The sequence below is a fragment of the Rhinichthys klamathensis genome, unplaced genomic scaffold (assembly GCF_029890125.1).
Source record: "Rhinichthys klamathensis goyatoka isolate OS25496 unplaced genomic scaffold, OSU_Roscu_1.1 h1tg000079l_1, whole genome shotgun sequence".
Taxonomy (NCBI): Eukaryota; Metazoa; Chordata; class Actinopteri; order Cypriniformes; family Leuciscidae; genus Rhinichthys; species Rhinichthys klamathensis.
In genome coordinates this window covers 3,499,486-3,520,325 of record NW_026606621.1, presented here as the reverse complement: position 1 = coordinate 3,520,325, position 20,840 = coordinate 3,499,486, and the positions used below count along the sequence as shown (strand labels likewise).

The following is a 20,840-nucleotide window of genomic DNA, read 5'->3' as shown; positions in this document are numbered from 1 at the left end:
TTGAAGAAGGAGCTGAGCTGCAAGGCGAAGCTCTCGATTTACCGGTCAATCTAGGTTTCTGCTTTCACCTATGGTCATGAGCTGTGGGTCATGACCGAAAGGACAAGATTCCGGATATAGGCTGCCGAAATTAGCTTTCTCCGTAGGGTAGCTGGTCTCTCCCTTAGAGATAGGGTGAGGAGCTTGGTCACTCGGGAGGAGCTCAGAGTAGAGCCGCTGCTCCTCCACATCGAGAGGAATCAGCTGAGGTGGCTCGGGGATCTGTTCCGGATGCCTCCTGGACACCTTCCTGGGGAGGTGTTCCGGGCGCGTCCCATCGGGAGGAGACCCCGGGGAAGACCTAGGACACGATGGAGGGATTATGTCTCCCGGCTGGCCTGGGAACACCTCGGTATCCCCCCGGAAGAGATGGAGGAAGTGTCTAGAGAGGGAAGTCTGGGCGTCTCTGCTTAGACTGCTGCCCCAGCGACCCGGCCCCAGATAAGCGGAAGAAGATGGTATGGTATGGTATGTGTTTTAAACAGAATGTCAAACTTTTGAATCTATGTGCCGGAAAAATGCAGTCAAATCTCGAGTTAGGGGGTACTTTTTGTTAACCATTTATCATATGTCTTAGAAGTAATAATTAGGAAAAACAACACTGTGGATAAATGAATGCCATTTTGTTTTGAGTGGGCATTAACCAGGTCACTTCCCCTAACTCATTTAGAATGGTATGTACTTAGTGTAATTCATTACCTGTTTAAGTTTTTCATCTGTGAGGCAGTTAAGTTCAATGATGAACTCGCTGTCTGTCGGCAGTATCTGTGCGCTCGGGTCAATTATTTTTATGATATCAAGTTGCTCCCGAAGACCCATCTCTGTGCTCACTTTTCGACTTAAATATTCAATATATTCCACCTGAAAAACAAAAATCAAAGTTAGTTTGCTTTAAGAACAGTAGAAGCTCTAAAGAAACAGAACAACAAGTAAATGCAGAGAAAAGTCTTCCTTTCTTTCATAATTGTCTAATTAGCATTTTTCATTAAAATTATATTATCACTATATCAATATAAAAGTTATATTGAGGGGAAAAAAATGACATTACTAAACATTTCTCAGCATTTGAGAAATGTTATCCCATGTTGATTTATTGACAACAGCACTGGAGTTGACATGGACAAAACCTGATGATCCATGTTAATTATTGTTATTTGTTGGTCTCAGACTAGAGGGCTGCATTGGGATTGAGTCCCGCCAGGTCCCACGGGACCCAACGCAAATCTCGCGGGAGCGGGCGGTTTTAACTTTGCTGCGGGCGGGAATGGGCGGTTAAAAAAAACAACAGCGGGATCGGGAGATAACCTAGCGACATGATGGAGATGTCAATGATGTGGAAAAGAACCTCAAACGAGGTATTACAGCACAAAACCTAAGCAAGGCACCTTCACCTTCCTGATCAGTGCGTCAGAATACATGGAGGCCAGGGAAACGAAACAAACAACCCCATGAATCTCTTTAATAACAGCAATACAAATACGTGTTTTTTCTTGCGGGACGGGAGAAGACACAAAGTCAATGCATCTCTCATATTGTGCGGGAATAAATTCTCAGAGTTTTGCGGGTGCGGGCGGGAGTGGACATGCATATTGCGGGACCGGGCGGGAGTGTAACACACTGAACACATGACAACACATACTGGGAGTATTTTATATTTTCATTGCATAAATAAAATAAATCAACCTGTTCATCATTAGTCATGGCACTCCAGGGAAGCTCATCCAGATTTCGGTGTGGTTTGTTTTTTCTTTTGGATACAAGGCAGGGTGAACTGGGCACGCTGGGTATGATGTCTGACAACACATCACTGCCACTGGCTATGTCACTGCCTGGTAACTACAATGGCACAGTTTTTGTTCAGCAAATTCTTCAATGAAATAATCAACAGCTTATCCATATGTTAATAAAATACAATGAAAGTGAAATAAAAAAAATTAAAAAACGGCTTCAAAACTAAGGGCTTACCTGCCACTCAAATTCGCTGTCTGACCAGTCCCAATAAGTGCTGATGGAGGACGACACGTCGCTGCAGACACTGCCTTCTGGGAACAGGTCAAAGGAGGTGAGTTCCTGATCATCCAGGAGGGAGTAGCAGTCATCCTGATCGCCCACAGAAACAGAGGAGAAGAGTTCCTCACTGCACTCTGAACTGGCAACACTTGTGCCGCATGACGTCAGGTTCCATCTGCAAAGAGGTGAACGTTGTTGACTTAAAGGCAGTTTAGATTAGAGGTCTTCACAGGTCCACTTGGATCCGAAAATCCGAGGTCTGACCCAAGAACCAAGCGGGTTCGGGTCCAAAACTTTGACGAGTGCCTCGGGCACTGATCGGTCCTGATCTTAGTGGCCACAGGTTTAAGGTCATTTTAAATAAATGTGCTTTTACCAAATGGACCCAAGAAGACCCTAATTATTATACAATTTTCTGTGCTTCTTAATATTAAAATAAATATACATTTCCATTTCATTTGAGGTGAAACAAAGCTATGAGCTTATGAGCGGTTTACCTCCTTGGAAGTGCTCACCCAATTGCGGAAAAAAGATAAACTGTTGTTAGATTGATTACAGAAAACCATCTAAATGCTCTCTCTCTCTCTCTCTCGGGTCTGGCCTTGACGTGGCGAGGGGGCTTGCGTGTTCCAGTGACCCTGGAGAGCGATACCGTCGGGAGCTCGCTCCTGGTAGGGTCACCCTAGGCGGGCCGGTCTCCAGGGTAGGTTCCAGACAAACAAAGACCCCAGCATGTCGGTATGCTGCAAGGTGGCAGCCCCACCAACCGACTATCCTGCGGAGGGCTAACAACCCACCCAGGAGAAACTATTTTGTTACGAAACCGATCAGAGAAAGTAGCCGGACAGCCCAACACGGTAACGGACCCCTGCCTGCCCCCGACCAACGAGTACGGTTAAACCTTCGCCGCAGTACCCGAGTCGCCACATGGAATGTCCAGACACTTCTTCGCCCCGGAGCTGCCACCCTGCTGTCCAGAGAGCTCTGCCGCTATAACATCACCTTGGCAGGGCTCTGTGAAGTTCGATGGCACGGCAATGGCGAAACAACAGCAGGCGACCATTGCTATTTCTGGAGTGGCCCCGAGAGACGGACAGGCCTTTATGGCGTGGCACTTGCCATCCCAAAGGCCCTCCGCAAATCCCTCATCAACTGGACACCCCTGAGCGACAGATTACTGTCAGCCCGCTTTCTCCACCAACATGGCATAATGACAGTAATCGTAGCTTATGCCCCCACCGATGTCGCTGATGAGGATGCAAAGGACGCCTTCTTTGACCAACTCCATCAGGCTGTTGGCCAAGCCTCACCACATGACATCACCATCATCCTCACCGATGCCAACGCCTCTCTGTCTAGCAGTGATCGGTCCACAGGCTCACCTGTCGGCACAACCTTTGCTGACAGGTCCACAAACGACAATGGTAACCGCCTTCTCCTTCTCTGCCATCGCAACAACCTTTGCGTTGCTGATACCTGGTTTCCTCGGAAGCTTATCCATCACTGGACATGGTACAGCCCAGATGGCAGAACCAGGAAAGCGCTGGACCATATCCTCATCTCTCGACGCTGGAAGCCGTTTGTCACCAACTGCCGCGTGTACCGAGGAGCAGAGCTTGGCAACACAGACCATCGCTTGCTGGTGGCCCAGCTCAAGTTAAAGCTGCGAGCCAACCAGCACACTAAGACTCAGCCTCGCCTCGACTCCTCCCTACTCAGTGATCCAAACATCGCCACAGAATTCAGTTGCGCCATCCGCCGCACCTTTGATAACCTGACTATCGACAAGGTGAACGACTGGCAGACCTTCAAGGAAAGTGTCATCCAGTCAGCTCACAATGTCTTCGGATGCTTTCGACCTTCCCCGAAAAAGCCTGGGATATCGGAGAGGACACTCCACATCATTGACCGGCGGCGTGAGGCCCGGCTCCGAGGCGACATGGCGGAGTATCAGCGACTGAACCGCCAGCGCAATGTGGCTATAGCCGAGGATAGGGAGAAGTTCTGGCAAGCAGAAGCTAAACACCTAGAGTCCGCGGCCAATAACAACAATATGAGCCGGGTCTTCAGTCTGCTGCGCCAAGCCCGTAATGGTCCACGCATCAAGACAGCCCTGGTGAAAGATTCCGATGGCAACCTTATAGCAACTGAAGCAAACTGCCTCGAACGCTGGAAAGAGCACTTCAGCCTCCTTCTGCAGCACGGTACCTCCCCAGCCGATACCACCATCTCATCGACCGCTAATGCTGCAGTCCTTAGTGCTGTCTGCAGTACTGACCCTGTCACACCTGAGGAAGTCAGAGCCGCTCTGGAAAAACTTAACAACAGGAAAGCCCCCGGCATCTGTGCAATAACCGCTGAGATGCTAAAATCCGGCGGTGAAACCATCATCGAGTGGCTTACCCACATATTCAATGAGGTGTGGAAGACAGAGAGGCTTCCCAGCGACTGGACCAGAGGAGTCATTTTGCCCTTCTGGAAACGTAAGGGCGACAGGTTAGTCTGCGGCAACCACAGAGGCATTACCCTTCTCTCCATCCCCGGCAAGCTCTTTACCAGGATCTTGCTCACTCATGCTCTCCCAGCCATCAGAAGCAGCCGCCGTCCCCAGCAGGCTGGCTTCATGCCTAACCGCTCCACAACAGACCAAATCTCCGCCGTTCGCTTGCAGATAGAGAAGACCTATGAATTCCGTAAAGATCGCCATCTTTACATCGGGTTCATAGATCTGAAGGCTGCCTTTGACACCGTTTGCCACACTTCACTGTGGAGTATCCTACACGCCCTTGGAGCACCACCCAAAATCGTTGCCCTGTTCAAGCTGCTTTATAGCAACGCTCAGAGCTGTGTCCACATCAATGGCAAAGACTCAGACTGGTTTTCCATCTCCAGTGGCGTTCGCCAGGGCTGCGTGGCTGCTCCTGACCTCTTCAACTGCATCATTGACCATCTGATGTCTAGGGTGTGTGAGCGGGTCCCCAGAGTGTCCTTCGGCAGTTACCACCTGACTGATCTGGAGTATGCTGACGACACCATCCTGCTCAGCACGTCCTACAACCAGCTGAGAGATGCTCTGGGCATATACAGCGAAGAGGCTGAGAAGCTTGGCCTTCAGGTGAGCTGGACAAAAACCAAGTTCATGTATGTCGGTGACGGACCTCATCCAACTTCCCTGCGGCTTGGCAATCACATTGTAGAGCCTGTCAAGAGCTTTGTGTATCTGGGATCCTTAGTGACAGACAACGGGGAGCTAAAACCAGAGATTACCCGCAGAAGAGCCCTGGCTGCGTCAGCCCTGCAGTCTCTCTGGAAACCACTCTGGCGGCATCAGACCATCTAACGCAAGACGAAGCTCCGGATTTACAACTCGGCAGTACTCTCCATCCTGCTTTATGGCTCGGAGACTTGGCCCTTAAATAAGACACTGACTGCGAGATTAGATGGCTTTGATAGCAGGGCCCTCAGGACCATCGAGAACATCAGGTGGCCCCAGCGGGTTTCCAATCAAGTGCTTAGAGCCCGCACGTGCCAGCCCAGAGCATCCTGCCTGGCTGCGCAACGTCGCACCCGCTGGCTCGGCCATGTCCTCCGTCTCCCTCCTGACCATCCGACGAGAGCCATTCTCCAGTTTGATCCGAGGGCCGCAGGCTGGAGACGACCACGAGGTAAACCCCGCACCCGATGGCTCGACGTCCTTGCGAGCGACCTCCAACAACATGGAGTTGCTGTGGAGGATGCAGAGCAGCTGGCACAAGACCGTCAGCACTGGAAACAACTGGTTCATCTGGTCGGCTCAACGCACAGGGATGGGACGCCCCCCCCACCCATCGCAGGAGCCAAAATGAATGAATGAAATGAATCTAAATGCAGTTGAGGTCAAACTAATCAACTAAATCTAATTAACAAAAATTAACCCATAACTCTATATTTTCATGTTTTATTAAAATTTGCAAAAATTTACAAAAAGCTGGACAGACAGCAAGACATGGTGTGTCACATTCGGTTACGGCAGTCAGAACAGTAAAACTCTCTCCCAGATATTTCAATGACATCAACTTAACACCAGAAAACAAAACAGAGATATTCACCACATGCATAGTTTTGTGGTAGTATACCTTACTATACAGATAGTAGAAGAAGAACATTTATTTGCTACATTTAACAAATATGTTAGAAATGTAAAATTATTGGTAAAAGGGGTCATGAATTGAGAAATCAAATTTGCTTTGATCTTTTGACGTGCAAGGTGTCATTGTACAATTAAAACATCTTGTAAGTTTTTGAACTCAAAACTTTCTCGGTAGTGCAAAAACAACTTTTATTGAAACCAATCTCCGAAAACAACTAATTTAGGATTTTGTCACATTATGACGTAATAGTGCAATGAAAGACCGCCTTTGCAGAATCAACGCCTACTTCTACATTATCTCATCTTTAGCCCCACCCACTGGCGCATTAATGAGATGAGAAGGAGAGAAGAGAGATACAGGACCACTGGACTAATAATAACTAAGGATGCCCTGATCAGGATTTTTGCAGCCGATACTGACTACCGATTTTTTGTCATCATTATGATTGGCCAATGCAGATCCTGTAGCAAATTAGCTCAAAAGGGAAATATATATTTGATTAATCATAATGGGTTATAATTAATTAAAAATATTTAGATCAGCTTAAAAGAGAAATACAAGCAGAATTAATTTACAAATAGACTCATCTGTTTGTCCACCAAACCGACTGTACAATCTTCGATCAATTCTTAAAGGAGAACTCAAATAATGTTAACAATTTTAACATTGAGCTAAATTTTTTGTAAATTTGGAGTGCTGTCAGTACAGAGAACAACGACAAAAATCGGTGTTTCCTACACCGTGTTATCCTCTTTTTAAAATTTGCACCCTGTTGACTTAAATGGGGCAAGTTTTAAACCTGCTTTTACCCTCTTAACATCCTTGATGTGTCATTACAAGTGCACAGCCATGTGAGTGATTTTATTCAAAGTGAACACAGTGAATCTGACTGCAGTAGATGTGAAAGATATGAATAAAAATGATGTTTATTCAGCCAGCTCACATACCTGTATTTACTTCATTGGTATTTACTTTACTTCATTTCGCGATCATTGGTAACTAAGCAACAGTGGAGACTCACTGTTCGCGCGCGCAAACTCGACAATCAACTACTGTGGATTATTATTATTGTTATCTGTATTATTATTCTTAATGAAAAACACAACAACAAAACTCGCTTTTGAAAAACTCGCTTAAATAGGTGCCTTGACATATCGCTTTGGACTCTGACTGATAAATGATAAACTTGACAAATGAAATCTGACTCCTATTTCTGATCTGTGCTGTGACTAATTCGGTTCACAATAAATTGAGCAGACGAGTTCAGTTTTAAATTGTAGTGTTTGTTCTCCAACTGAACTAAATTAGTTTTGTTATACATTGATTTAGACTGACGTCTCGTGAGTTTAGCGTTGGACAGATCAGTTGTTTTAAACATTTATTAAAAAAATTAGCGGACGTGTAAGCGACATGTGCTAATCCCGACTGTAAGACTTAGGACATAGCAATTTTACCATCGTAGCAGTTGATTTTGATTAATATGTGCGAGGGAAAGAGAGCAAAGTCGGAGCTTATTTTGAAGACAGAGCTAAGAAAAAAACTTTATTTTGCGTGGGGGAGGGGCTCTCTGCTTATTCTGCGGACACTAGGGGTGGAACGGTACATGTATTCGTATTGAACCGAAACGGCATAGGCGTCACAGTTCGGTGCATGAATTTACACGGAGAATGCACGGTATAAAAATAAATAAAACTCGTGTGCAAATTAATGTAATGTAATGCAGAACTACTGTTAGATACGTGGGTTCTTTAGGGACACCTCTGTAGCCCCGCCTTAGCTCTGATTGGCGCCTATGTAGCCATGTATGCAGTTTTTTGTCAGGTCGACGTTCCAGTGAATAAATCAGAAGCTGTGTCTGAAACCGCTCACTCGTTCACTCATTCGCTAATCCCTTATAGTGTATGGCATTTGAGTGCACTATATCTGCAAGGAGTTGAACGAAATAAAGTGAGTGAATTCGGAGGCTGACGTTTACACGGTGCGTCGGAGAGCTGGAGCTGTCGCAGAAACGGCTTCATCACACAGTGATAAAACTCCTTTTATCTTACATGTAACTTAATAAAATAATATTAACAACAATAACAATCATAATGACTTTATTTTGTAATTATATATACCTCCGTGCCAGCTTTGTAGTTTCATCGATTGAAATTGTTAGAAAATCTCACGCTCACAGATGACGTGGTCGTTGAGCGCCCTCAGGAGACCGTTATACTTACATTCGTTACTTACAGATTATTAATGAATATTTTTAAATCATCCACCAAATTATTATCTCTTCCTTACAGTTTAACGAATCAACAACAATGCCACATTATTAAACAATTATTAAAACACCTGGCTTATAGTAAAACACATTAAATTGAGTTAATGCCTAAATAATATATTTTAATAAAAAATATATATATACCTATACAGTTGACCTTATTAATATCAGTTAATTTAATTTTAACATTCATCTATATAATATTGTCTCAATATTTTAATGTTTTATACAAGTAATGATTAATAAAAAAAAGGTAGAAAAAAACCCTAAAATTAACATGAAATAAATGTTAAAGCAGAAATAAGAAAGCTGTAAAGTAATTTCTGGTTTAAACTCGCTCGCTCCCGCACTTTCACGCGCGCTCAGTCCTCTACACATTGGATTCTGGGAAATAGTGCTTAGCTTTTTTTTCTTAGAGTCTAGTGCTGCTTTTTTTGTTAATATTCTATGTAATTTGCACTTTCATAAATAAGAGATGCTGTATTTTCAGTTGTATAGCTGATTGTCTTATTTTGTTTATAAGTTACAGATGTAGTCTGGAGATGATGTGGGGTACTTATTGTTTACTGTTTACATCTTACTTTACACACTTCAGGCTAGCTCAGGGGAGAGACTGTATGACACTAGGTGGTACAGCCTGAGACATGCACAATAAAAAAAAACATTTGCCTTCTGCATTTTTGTTTTGCTTTTTCCTCCATTGTACTGAACTCGTACCGAACTGTGATGTCTGAACCGAACCGTGACTTCTGTGTACAGTTCCACCCCTAGCGGACACGATTGATGCCCATCATGTTTAGGGATTCAACACCTGAAGGAGGCTCTGAATGATCCGTATTTGCATTGTAGTATGCTACCGTTGTCAGAGAGCCAGCTTCGCCTTGCTTAGTTAGACACTAACTCTAGTTAGTCTCGCAAAACAGCCACGGCGCTCTCAAATGCATTGCACGTCGGCAGCTGCTCGCACTCTGCCGAGCAAGAAGAAATCTTTACCACTGACAGAAACTTCAGAACATTTGCTATCGAAGACTGTGGCAACTCTCTATTCAGAAATGGCGGAGATGAAACGTCTTCTACAAGCCCCAGTGTCAGCCGCAAATACACACACACACACGTGTATGAGTGATTTCCAACCCCCGCATGCTATAGGTTTAGATGCTCTCTCCATGACTACATTTTCTTGATGCAGAATTGGTGGAACCTGCCATGCAACCCACCCTCCCACATGATGTTTTCTCCAGCCTATCTGCTACAGGTGGTTCGAGCAGTGCATTCATCAGGCGCAGACCCATCTTCTCCAGATGATATTTTATCTGTTCTGCAGATGGCGGTAGCTCGTTTTGGTCTTGACAAATCGCCTGTCCAGCCCGTTCAAACCAATGTGTTGTCCAGCCCGTTCAAACCAATGTGTTCTTCAGACAAGCTGCTGATAGTAATGCGTTTGAAATGCCACCATGTAAGGACTTTGTGACACAATTCTCCAGTGCACTTCCAGGTCCCATTGTGCCTAGAAGGAGGTCAAAGACAGCCAGCACTCTTGCAATCTTTTTGGCCCCAATGTTTCTGAGGTATTGGAAAAGAGAAGGAAGTTGTCAGAAGCTACACGACAACTAACTCAGGTTCCTTGGGCACTACTTTTTAGGATGCCATTGGCTCCGGCTCACCCACGCTCAGAGTAATGAGTGTGTCAACACAACACTTCTCAGCTTCAGGCACCACAGCGACATAGAGGGGGTGGAGAGGCCAAGGGACGCCATCCTTTTCACTGTCACCATCAGGGGGGCCACGTCAGCCCCTTACCCCCACAGGTCCTAAAGGCAGAAGTCAAAAACCCTGAAGCTCTGGGGCCGGCGGTCGGTCGTTTCACCATGCAACATCTAGATTACTGGAAAAATTCAGTGTCTGACCCCAAAGTTCTGGTGACTTTGAGCAGGGGATACATTCTGCAGTTCCAACGCCGGCCTCCCAAGTTTAAGAATCCTTCCGACGGTTGTCAAAAATGTAACCAGTTCAATGGCCCTTTCCTTAGAAATTCATTCAATGTTGCAGAAAGAAGCCATAGAAGTTCCTTCCCTCTGTCAGAGGGACGGGTTTTACTCCATGTACTTCCTTTTTCCAAGGAAAGATGGCAGTGTTCAGCCAGTTCTGGACCTGAGATGTTCTTAAAGTCTCTTCCTTTCCGAATGTTACGCAAAGTCGACTTTCTTAAATCTGTGATGAAAGGAGACTGGTTCGTGATTGTTGATTTGAAGGATGCTTACTTCCATGTTCCCATTGCTCCCCACCACAGGAAGTTCCTAAAATTCTGCTTACAGGATCAAGCCTATCAGTTCAAAGTCCTACCATTCGGTCTATCTCTGGCTCCTCGTGTTTTTACAAGATGCATGAGTGCAGCCCTGTCTCCTCTTTGGTCCGAGGGCATGAGGATTCTGCCCTACTAAAACAATTGGCTGATTTGTGCCCCAACAAGACGACATGCTCTAGACAACACCAAGATTGTGCTGGAGCATATTCAGAGGCTGGGCCTACACCGGTTTCACACTGCACACGTCAGCAGAGCGGAGGCAGCGCAGAAGCAGTGCGTATGATGAGCGGGAACAGCACACGGCCGTTTTGCTTTCACACTGCTAGCGTTTGTCGTGCGCGGCTGAACCGCAGCTTGTGTACAGACAGAGTACTCTATAATGGGTAAGTTCGCATTGCTTTATTTCCATTTCAAATACATTTAAGAGAAAAGACTTGTCAAGAAGCTTATTGTATTAATTTCGTTTATATAACTTTTGGTTCATCTTTGTTTTTGGACATTGATTTCTTTTTAAATTGCTGAAGGTCATTTGATTGACTGTTTAAAACACAATAGATATTAGGGGTCGACCAATTATCGACGCCGATATTAAGCATTTTTATGGTTATCGGTATCAGCCATTTTCAAAACCGATTTGCAAATAAAATCATTTTATTTTGAAATGCGCTACGCAGCCACATCTGTCGGAACTCACCACTCTTACCCCTTTTCCACCAGCAAGAACCAGGTGCTAGTTCAAAGCTAGTGCTATTGCGGGTTCGGAGTTAGTTCGACTGACGAGCTTTCTAAGAACCGGTTTGCCTTTCCACAGGCCAGAGAGCCACCACAGAGCCAGGTCTTACGTCACTGTATACATCTCATGTTGCCCAGCAACGCTAGCGCTAGGGCTGTCGCGATAACCGCAATATTGCGGTACCGCGCTACTGACAGGCCAACCGCAGAGGAATGCAAGTAACCGCAGCAACCGCCAAACCGCGTTTTCTTTTTTCATAAGGCCACCCTTCGTAGTTCGTACCATGTGTATTGAATGTTAAATAAGTTAATAATGATAACAAGACTGTTTATCATGGTGATTTGTACAGAGGCTTCGTGGATTTGGACTTAAGCCTAAACAGACAGTGAATGAGATCGCCTGAGCGCGTGCGATTACCTGCGTCTGTCTCTGAAGTCAAGTCATGTATATTCGTGAAAAGGTTGCCGTTTCCAAGGAAAGCGAAATATTTGTCGTATCATCCTTTTAACGTGTAAGGGTAGGCTATTTACCATGAATGGCGTCAGCGCTGGTCAGCATTACACAGCGCGAGGAAGCCGTGGGGGGAAAGCAGCGAGTCACGCATTGGTCTCTATTAATTGAAGCATTGCTTCAGCTTTGCCCAAAAGTGAAGCATTGCTGGCCAGCTGAGCCTTGAAAAGTGGAGCTCAAATTTAAAAAAAAAAAATTAACGCCTTGTTTCATTACATCTATAATTTAAGGAATCAGCTTTTTTGAACGTTTTCGTTGAATGAACGGTTTAATGACTCACTCAAAGACAGTCCGTTGGCATAACAATGTAACTGCGCGCTGAGTGACAGTCTTTCAATGCGCAGAGACGCTGTTTAGTTTCGGTTACATTGGTTACATTGTTTTTGTGTATGCTGACCACGTCATAACACGTATTTATAGCAACAAATCAATATAAATAAATAAATGGCGGTAATACCGCATATTGAGCCACTCAAAATTACCGCAAGGGAAATTCCTTCACCGCGACAGCCCTAGCTAGCGCGGCAGCGCCAAACACAAACACACTAGGCTTGTTCGAGATGCATCGGCTTCTCGCAGACCGATTGGCGCATGACATCAAAGCACTACAAAAGCGATCGAAAAGCACAAGGAGTCGTATGCTCTCCACACACTCCCACAGCTCCGATCGGTCCGCGCCGCTCCGATGCATCTCGAACAAGCCTTCTATCAACAATGGCGGTTGTTGCGTTACAATTGATGCTCATGGCTTTGCGAACCTAACGTACATCGGCATCCAAACACGGCGAATACAACGCGTTCATGCAGCTTATCGTGACTTGCATAAACGGAGATTACAATCGAGCTGCTATTAGCTCGATTAGCTGCTATTTAAAAAATGGCGGTCACAAGTTTCTGTTCGTCTTGTTGGTCACGGTAACCCCGCCCCCAGCCGCTGACGTAAGCGGTTCTTACTTCTAGAGAACCGTGATCAATGCATTGTCACTTTAATTCAGCGTGAGCGATGCAGCAAAAATAGACTCGGCGCCAAAACGATCGCGCCACTGCTGCGTCTGCTCCTGCTACGTGCTGCCGCGGGTGTGAATGCTCTAATCTGTATAACATGGGCGCAGAAAAAAATATGCGCTGCTTACGCTCTGCTAACGTGTGCGGTGTGAAATCGGTGTTAATGTGAACGACACAGAGTCGCTTGGTCCCAGAATTGTCTGCCACACTAGGCGCGTTTCCATTACAGATTTGCGCAAAACTTTTGCGATTTTTTTCTAAATGTCGACAAAAAACTATTGTGAAATGACGGCGTTTCCATTAACCGATGTTATGCGACTAAAACATAATTTTTTTCCTCTCGCAATAAGTCATTACAAAAATCATGGCGACGGCTGTTATTATTTGTTGTTATTGTTATTATTAATCGAAGGAGACATGTGTGTTATCCAAGCATTAATGGTAAGGAATACTTGGAGCGGCTGGTGTTTCTCCCTCATATCTGCTTGGAGGTCTTGATTGTGGCATTTCTTTGAGGTTTAGAATCCAGTAGTCCTGTAATTCTTGTCTTTTATGAATTTAATAGAGAACTCTGTCTCATATTCTGTCCATACCACGAACATACCACATCATCTACGTCAGGTGACCTGTAAATGCGCACAAACAGTTTACATTGCAGTTTTGCGAAATATTTCCTTTTTTGAATTGCCTGAAAAACAAGCGTAAAAAGTTTTTTGCGATAAATGGGAGTTTTTGAGAAATTAACGTGTTTCCAATGGCGTATTTTCAATTCACAATTTCAATTTGGGCCTCTTCAGACATCGTCATTGCATGATTGTCTTTTCTCCAGCATGTCGTTTCTGTCTATGCACTGAAACCCTGGAATCGGGTAACATTTCTGAAAGCTGGAATGCCACTAGGGGCGGTGTCCTCCCATCGAGAAGTGATCATGACCGATGCTTCACTAACAGGATGGGGGGGCAACGTGGAACCAGAGGGGAATTGGTGACATGGAAATGAAGGCAGCGTTCTTAGCTCTACAACACTTCTTACCAAATTTGATGGGTCGTCAAGTGCTTGTCCGGTCCGACAACATGTCAATAGCCGCGTTTCCACTGCTAGTGCGTGCCAGGGCCAGTCGCGTTTCCACTGTCACTTCCGGGGCTTGATCGAGGCTCACTCGGGGCCAACGGCCAGGATTTCTGGCCCGTCGAATACCTTGGGCCAAAGCGGGCCAGCTCGGGCTAGAGGCGTGCTCAAGGTAAAAGGCGGAGTTTATCAGTGTTATGGAACGTTATGATTTGAAGCAAGATGCACATTTCACTTTTTTATATCTTCTGAGCATTTGGGCAGAAGAAAGGGTACAACGTCAATTTGACGGCGTGTGAAGAAACGAGGACGTTATAAAATACATCGATGCTGAACTTTCTAAGCTAAGCATTCAGCGAGCAACGCTTCAAGTTCAGGAAAAAATAAAAAAAAAGTTGCGGGCGCAGTATTGTACAAGGCGATTAAAACGCACAATGAACAAAGCGGAGCTCAGAGAAGGGATTTTCCATGGATCGACTTGATGGACGGTGTGCTGCGTCCCTCTGTTAGTGCCGACTCGCGAGACAATCGGGACACTATTGCAGCCACGGTCGGTGAGTTAATATACATGCTTATCTTCCTAACTTAATAAATAAATAAATTCATAATACCCGCTGAAATGGGTTGGGTTGTATGACGTTTGATCCAGAAAGGCGTGTTAGGGGCGGGGTTTAGGGCAGCGCTGCTGGGCTACTGGCCCGGCAGTGGAAACGCAAGCCCGGTGCTTGAGGCCCGAGGCCACTGGCTCGGCTCGGCTCGCTGTTAGCCCTGGCCCGGCCCTAGCCCGGCAGTGGAAACGCGGCTAATGATCTTTCATTTGAACCATCAGGGCAGCAACAGGTTTCTTGCTTTTTTAACAGCTAACTCGCAAGATCCTTAAATGGTCTCAGGGCCAGCTGGCTTTGTCAAGGGAAGTTCATCTCCCGGGATCGGACAATCAAGTGGCGGATGCTCTGTCTAGGGATCTGCTGCCCATGAGTGGCTGAGTTGCCTGTTGTATGCGTTACTTTCTCTTCCACTTCTGTGGGAAACATTACACCGAATATTCCTATACAAGCACAGGGTGCTTTTAGTTGCAGCCCGATGGCCAGATAGGTTTCTTCACCTTCTGAGTCTGTTACAGGGAGACAGCTTCTCATCAGACGGGACCTCCTTTCAATGTGAGCTCTGCAGTCCTTCTGGAGCAACCCTGATGTTTGCAGGTGGGTGGCTTTCCTCATGACTATGTTTATATGAATCATCCACTAGTGTTTAGCACCATCTCTGGCGGTCAGGAGGAATGAAACAGAACGCTAGTTATGCATGTAACTATGGTTCTGTGAATTCCGGTTGACCGCCAGAGTTCCCTGTTATTCGGAATGCGCGAGAAAGCATTCCGGGGCTGGGCACTGAGCTGCTGTGTAGTTTATATCCTTGCGTCTCGGTCTGCGTCATGACGTGACTTTGTTGTTATATTCTTCTCGTATCTAGCTGGCGCAGTGATTATCCACAAATGCTTAGCAACACCTCTGGTGGTCATCCAGAATTCACAGAACCAGTTACATACGTAACTAGTGTTACTACCATATAGGGATATGCCTATACAAAAGGCTACAAATAGGCCTACAATATAAATAATATTGCATGTTTTCTTTCTTAGAAATGCACATTTGAAAGTTGCGTTATGGAGATGTAAATTTATTTTCATTAAGAAAAACGAATCGGTTACCTAACGTAACCTCGGTTCTCTCTAGATGAGGAAACGAGTATTGCGTAAGCTAGCTTACGCTACGGAAAGATTCATCTTTCTGAAATATTGAAGCCAAAAAATTATCCTTAATTTTTGTATCCATTGTCAACGCAGTGCAGCAGCTGCAGACCTTGAGCGGGCTAGCTAGCGAGCTCATTGGTTGCTCTGCGGCAACTGCTGCAGCCTATAGTCGAACTGAATGAACTCGCGTCCAATGAGAGGCGCTCGCGCCTTCATCGCGTCACAGCCCGCCAAACTGGGCGTGGCTAGAGTGTATATAAGCGAGGTTCGTAGGCTGCTTCCCTGGTTTTCATTGAATGAAGCGAAAAACGCTCGTGGCGCGTATGGGATTAATATCCTGCCATGATTCAAAACTGAAAATAAAGTTCTGAAAGGTTGAAACTAAGTGTTCGAAAACTCAAAATCTTACAAAAAAAAGTTTTGCAAGATCGAAAAATAAGATTTGCAAGCTTGCAAAATGTAAAAAAATTAAAAATATCTCTGCAAACATTATGTTGTTTTTGAGATTTCCTTCTTCAGAACTGCAACATTTTTTTTACGATGTTGCGCAAACAATTTTTCAGAGTTTCAAATTTGTCATTGTTCTCCCACTGTATTAGTTTGTTTTCCAGGTTTGAAACCTTGTAAATGGTGATCTGAAAACTGGTGTGCGAATGTGTGAAAAAAAGTTTTGAAACTCTGAAAACAGACTTTTGCAGGCTTGCAAAGGGGTAAAAAAAAATTAAATCTCTGCAAACATAATTTTGTTTTTGAGTTTTCCTTCTTCAGAAGTGCAACACTCTTTTTTACGGTGTTGTGCAATCATTTTTTCAGAGTTTCGAATTTGTCACTGTTCTCCCAGTGTATAGTTTGTTTTCCAGATTTGAAACCTTGTAAATGGTGATCTGAAAACTGGTGTGCGAATAGGTGAAAAACAGTTTTGAAACTCTGAAAACTGAGGTTCGAAAGGGCGAAACTTATTACATTACATTACATGTGCACTCCTATTGCAGACTATTTTTTCAGAGCTGAGTTTACAACACCCAGTTTGCGGACATACGCCCACACAGGTGCGAGCTTGCGACTCACGTGATTTGTGGCAGCGTTGTCACGCAGTTCTGCTCTGAAACTCTGAAACTCAGACTGAGCGAAAATGAAGCTTCGCAACCTCGCAACTTAAAAAAAAGCCTGGAGGGAGGGCCTTCTGCTCTTGGCCAATGCTTTGCTGTCTGCTGACGTACAGTCCAATCACAAGTCGTATTTGCTGGAAAGGTGGGATTGACCGACTGCTCCGCCAATGACGAAAGCGTATGGGATGAATATAGTCAGTCATATTTATTTATAGAGCACATTTAAAAAAAACAGCTGTTGGCCAAAGTGCTGTATCAAAATATAGTATCAAAATGATTAACACGTGCAAGCACAATTATCAATGAACTTGATTAATGTTGCAGAAATGTTTTATTATCCACAACCAAAGGCCTTTCAACAGGCCTTTTCAGGGGCGGCGCCATATCATTTGTAACGCAGGTGCTGAGGGGGTGCTAGATTATTGACAGGGGGAGCTGCACAATTATATATATATATATATATATATATATAGGCTATATACATACACACACACACACTATTATTTAAATGAGCAAAATTTATAATGAGATGCTCCAGCTCATGTGCAATGCAATCGCGCCCGTGCCTCCATGATCATATTGTCAGCTATTTGCTTCTTATTTATTATATATCCAATTGGTTGATGAAAAATTGATTAAAATGAAGATACAATTTATACAAAACGAAATTCACTTTAAAGAAAGGCTTTCTACAAAACAAAACTTAATTTAGTGGTCAAAATCATGTCTGACCCATCATATCTTCCGATATATTGCGCATCCATCTTACACATGCTGTTCAATTTTCATAATCAGCATAGATGTGAAAAAAATAACATTATAATATTTTAACAAAAATGAAACTAACTGCGCTTATTTAATGGCTACAACACATATAGTGGGCCTATACAGACTCTCTAAATATTTACATTAATATTAACAATGCTGTAGTAGTGCAGTTTGTTGATAGTAAATGTTAACTAATCTATAAGTGTTACCGATTTTTTATATACCGATTCAGAGGTCTCGTGAGTTCAGTGTTGGACATGTCAGTTGTTTCAACTATTCATTAAAGTGAATAGTTAAAATGAGTCATTCGTTTGCGTATCGGACGTGTCATTAGTGGACGTCTAGCACGCTTGTGTGATTATCTCGCCAGTTTAGGAGTAGGACATCACACAAGATTTGCAATTTGTACAAATAGAGACATTTTTGTGAATACAAATGTTTTCTTTTGTATTAGTGTTTCATAATTTGCGAATCCAACAAAGAAGACGTGAATGTGTGGATCAGGTGACGCGCGTGCATTCATTGACGTCTTTTCTGAGTCAATCTCATTTGATTCATTTGGATTTTGAGACTTTCTTTTTGCGGGTTTTAAGAATTTCACAACCCACACACAAACAACTACAAATGAATAGGCCTGGTGCTAATTATTAATTTGGGCACAACTACACATCTATTTGACAAATTCATAAATGTGCGTCACTACATTTAAACTAATACAATTCAATGTGTGCGCAAAATCCAGAATCACATGAATATGCAGCATTTTGTACAACTAGAGCCATATAGTTGTTAATACAAAACCTCGATTTTGTATTAATGTAGCTCAGAACTTGTGCATGCAACAAGATGTGCAATTTTTGATCAGGTGAAACGCGTGCATTCATTGCTCCGTTTCTAGAATGCATGAATATATTATATTCATCCCATACGCTTTCGTCATTGGCGGAGCAGTCGGTCAATCCCACCTTTCCAGCAAATACGACTTGTGATTGGACTGTACGTCAGCAGACAGCAAAGCATTGGCCAAGAGCAGAAGGCCCTCCCTCCAGGCTTTTTTTAAGTTGCGAGGTTGCGAAGCTTCATTTTCGCTCAGTCTGAGTTTCAGAGTTTCAGAGCAGAACTGCGTGACAACGCTGCCACAAATCACGTGAGTCGCAAGCTCGCACCTGTGTGGGCGTATGTCCGCAAACTGGGTGTTGTAAACTCAGCTCTGAAAAAATAGTCTGCAATAGGAGTGCACATGTAATGTAATGTAATAAGTTTCGCCCTTTCGAACCTCAGTTTTCAGAGTTTCAAAACTGTTTTTCACCTATTCGCACACCAGTTTTCAGATCACCATTTACAAGGTTTCAAATCTGGAAAACAAACTATACACTGGGAGAACAGTGACAAATTCGAAACTCTGAAAAAATGATTGCACAACACCGTAAAAAAGAGTGTTGCACTTCTGAAGAAGGAAAACTCAAAAACAAAATTATGTTTGCAGAGATTTAATTTTTTTTACCCCTTTGCAAGCCTGCAAAAGTCTGTTTTCAGAGTTTCAAAACTTTTTTTCACACATTCGCACACCAGTTTTCAGATCACCATTTACAAGGTTTCAAACCTGGAAAACAAACTAATACAGTGGGAGAACAATGACAAATGTGAAACTCTGAAAAATTGTTTGCGCAACATCATAAAAAAAATGTTGCAGTTCTGAAGAAGGAAATCTCAAAAACAACATAATGTTTGCAGAGATATTTTTAATTTTTTTACATTTTGCAAGCTTGCAAATCTTATTTTTCGATCTTGCAAAACTTTTTTTTGTTAGATTTTGAGTTTTCGAACACTTAGTTTCAACCTTTCAGAACTTTATTTTCAGTTTTGAATCATGGCAGGATATTAATCCCATAGGCGCGAGCATGGCCGGCTACGCAATACTCGTTCCCTCATCTAGAGAGAACCGAGGTTACGTTAGGTAACCGATTCGTTCTCTTACGAGAGGTTCTCTTGTATTGCGTAAGCTAGCTTACGCTACGGGAACCCATTGTCAACGCCGTGTGCGCCAAGCATCCACTGCATGAGCCCAGGGGGAGAACCCCGGGGAGCCCTATGAGTGGGGAAAAGTATTTGGCCAGCAAGAGTGCGGGCCAGTGTGTACATAAGCACGTAGTGGGAAGGGACAGAGCGGCGGTGCCGGTCTGTGTGGAAAGTTTCCCATCAGTGCAGCTCACCAGGAGAGCTGTAGCGTATTAGACCGCTAGTAATTTTGCCTGCAGGGCGGGCACGTCCAGATTGTAAAATCTGACAAAGGTGGAGGGGGAAGCCCAGCCCGCTGCCACACATATGTCGTGAATGGAAATCCCGCTGGACCACGCCCACGAGGAGGCCATGCCTCTAGTGGAGTGAGCCCTAATGCCTAACGGGCATGGCAGGTCTTTTGACGCGTACGCAGCAGCAATAGCGTCCACTATCCATCTAGACAGTGTCTGTTTCGAGGCGGCGAGACCCTTGGTGCGCCCTCCGAACGAAACGCTGCTCAGAGCGTCTGAAAGAGGCAGAGCGCGCAGTATACAATCTCAGTGCTCTCACAGGGCAGAGGAGATTGGCGTCACATTCGCTATCGAATGTTGGCAGAGCCGATAGGGAAATGATCTGTGCTCTGAACGGAGTACCGATCACCTTGGGGACATAGCCGTGTCTAGGCTTTAAAATGACCTTGGAGTCATTTGGTCCAAACTCAAGACACGCAGCCCACACGTTTAACTGATGACAGGGCAGTCAGAAAAACGGTTTTGAGTGAAAGGTATTTCACATCCACGGATTGAAGCGGTTCGAAAGGAGGGGCTTTCATAGCTTCGAGAACTATAGAAAGATCCCAGATAGGAACCGATCCTTCTAGCTCCCCTAAGGAAGCGGATGACCAGCTCGTTTTTTTTCCCAGTGACTGGCCGTGCAGAGGTTCAGCGAACGCCGCGACGGCCGCCACATATACTTTGAGCGTGGATGGGGACCTGCCCTTATCCAACAGCTCTTGTAAGAACACGAGCAGCGATGAAACCCCACATGTCCGTGGGTCCAGATCTCTGTCGGTGCACCATTTTAAAACCACAGACCATTTGGACGCGTAAAGTCTTCTCGTGGAAGGAGCTCTAGCGTGTATGATAG

The 20,840-nt window shown here is 44.6% G+C and overlaps 1 protein-coding gene across 1 annotated transcript in view; it reads right to left on the bottom strand.

Annotated features, from left to right (window-relative positions):
* The window catches only part of fam199x (family with sequence similarity 199, X-linked), a 56,568-nt gene that overhangs the window by 23,214 nt on the left and 12,514 nt on the right, over positions 1-20,840 (bottom strand). The window contains exons 3-5 of the mRNA XM_056251237.1: positions 2,005-2,224; positions 1,723-1,875; positions 739-900 (exon numbers count right to left, since the gene is read on the bottom strand). Of these exons, the coding sequence (XP_056107212.1) occupies positions 739-900; positions 1,723-1,875; positions 2,005-2,224 (535 nt within the window). The remainder of the gene's footprint in view (positions 1-738; positions 901-1,722; positions 1,876-2,004; positions 2,225-20,840) is intronic.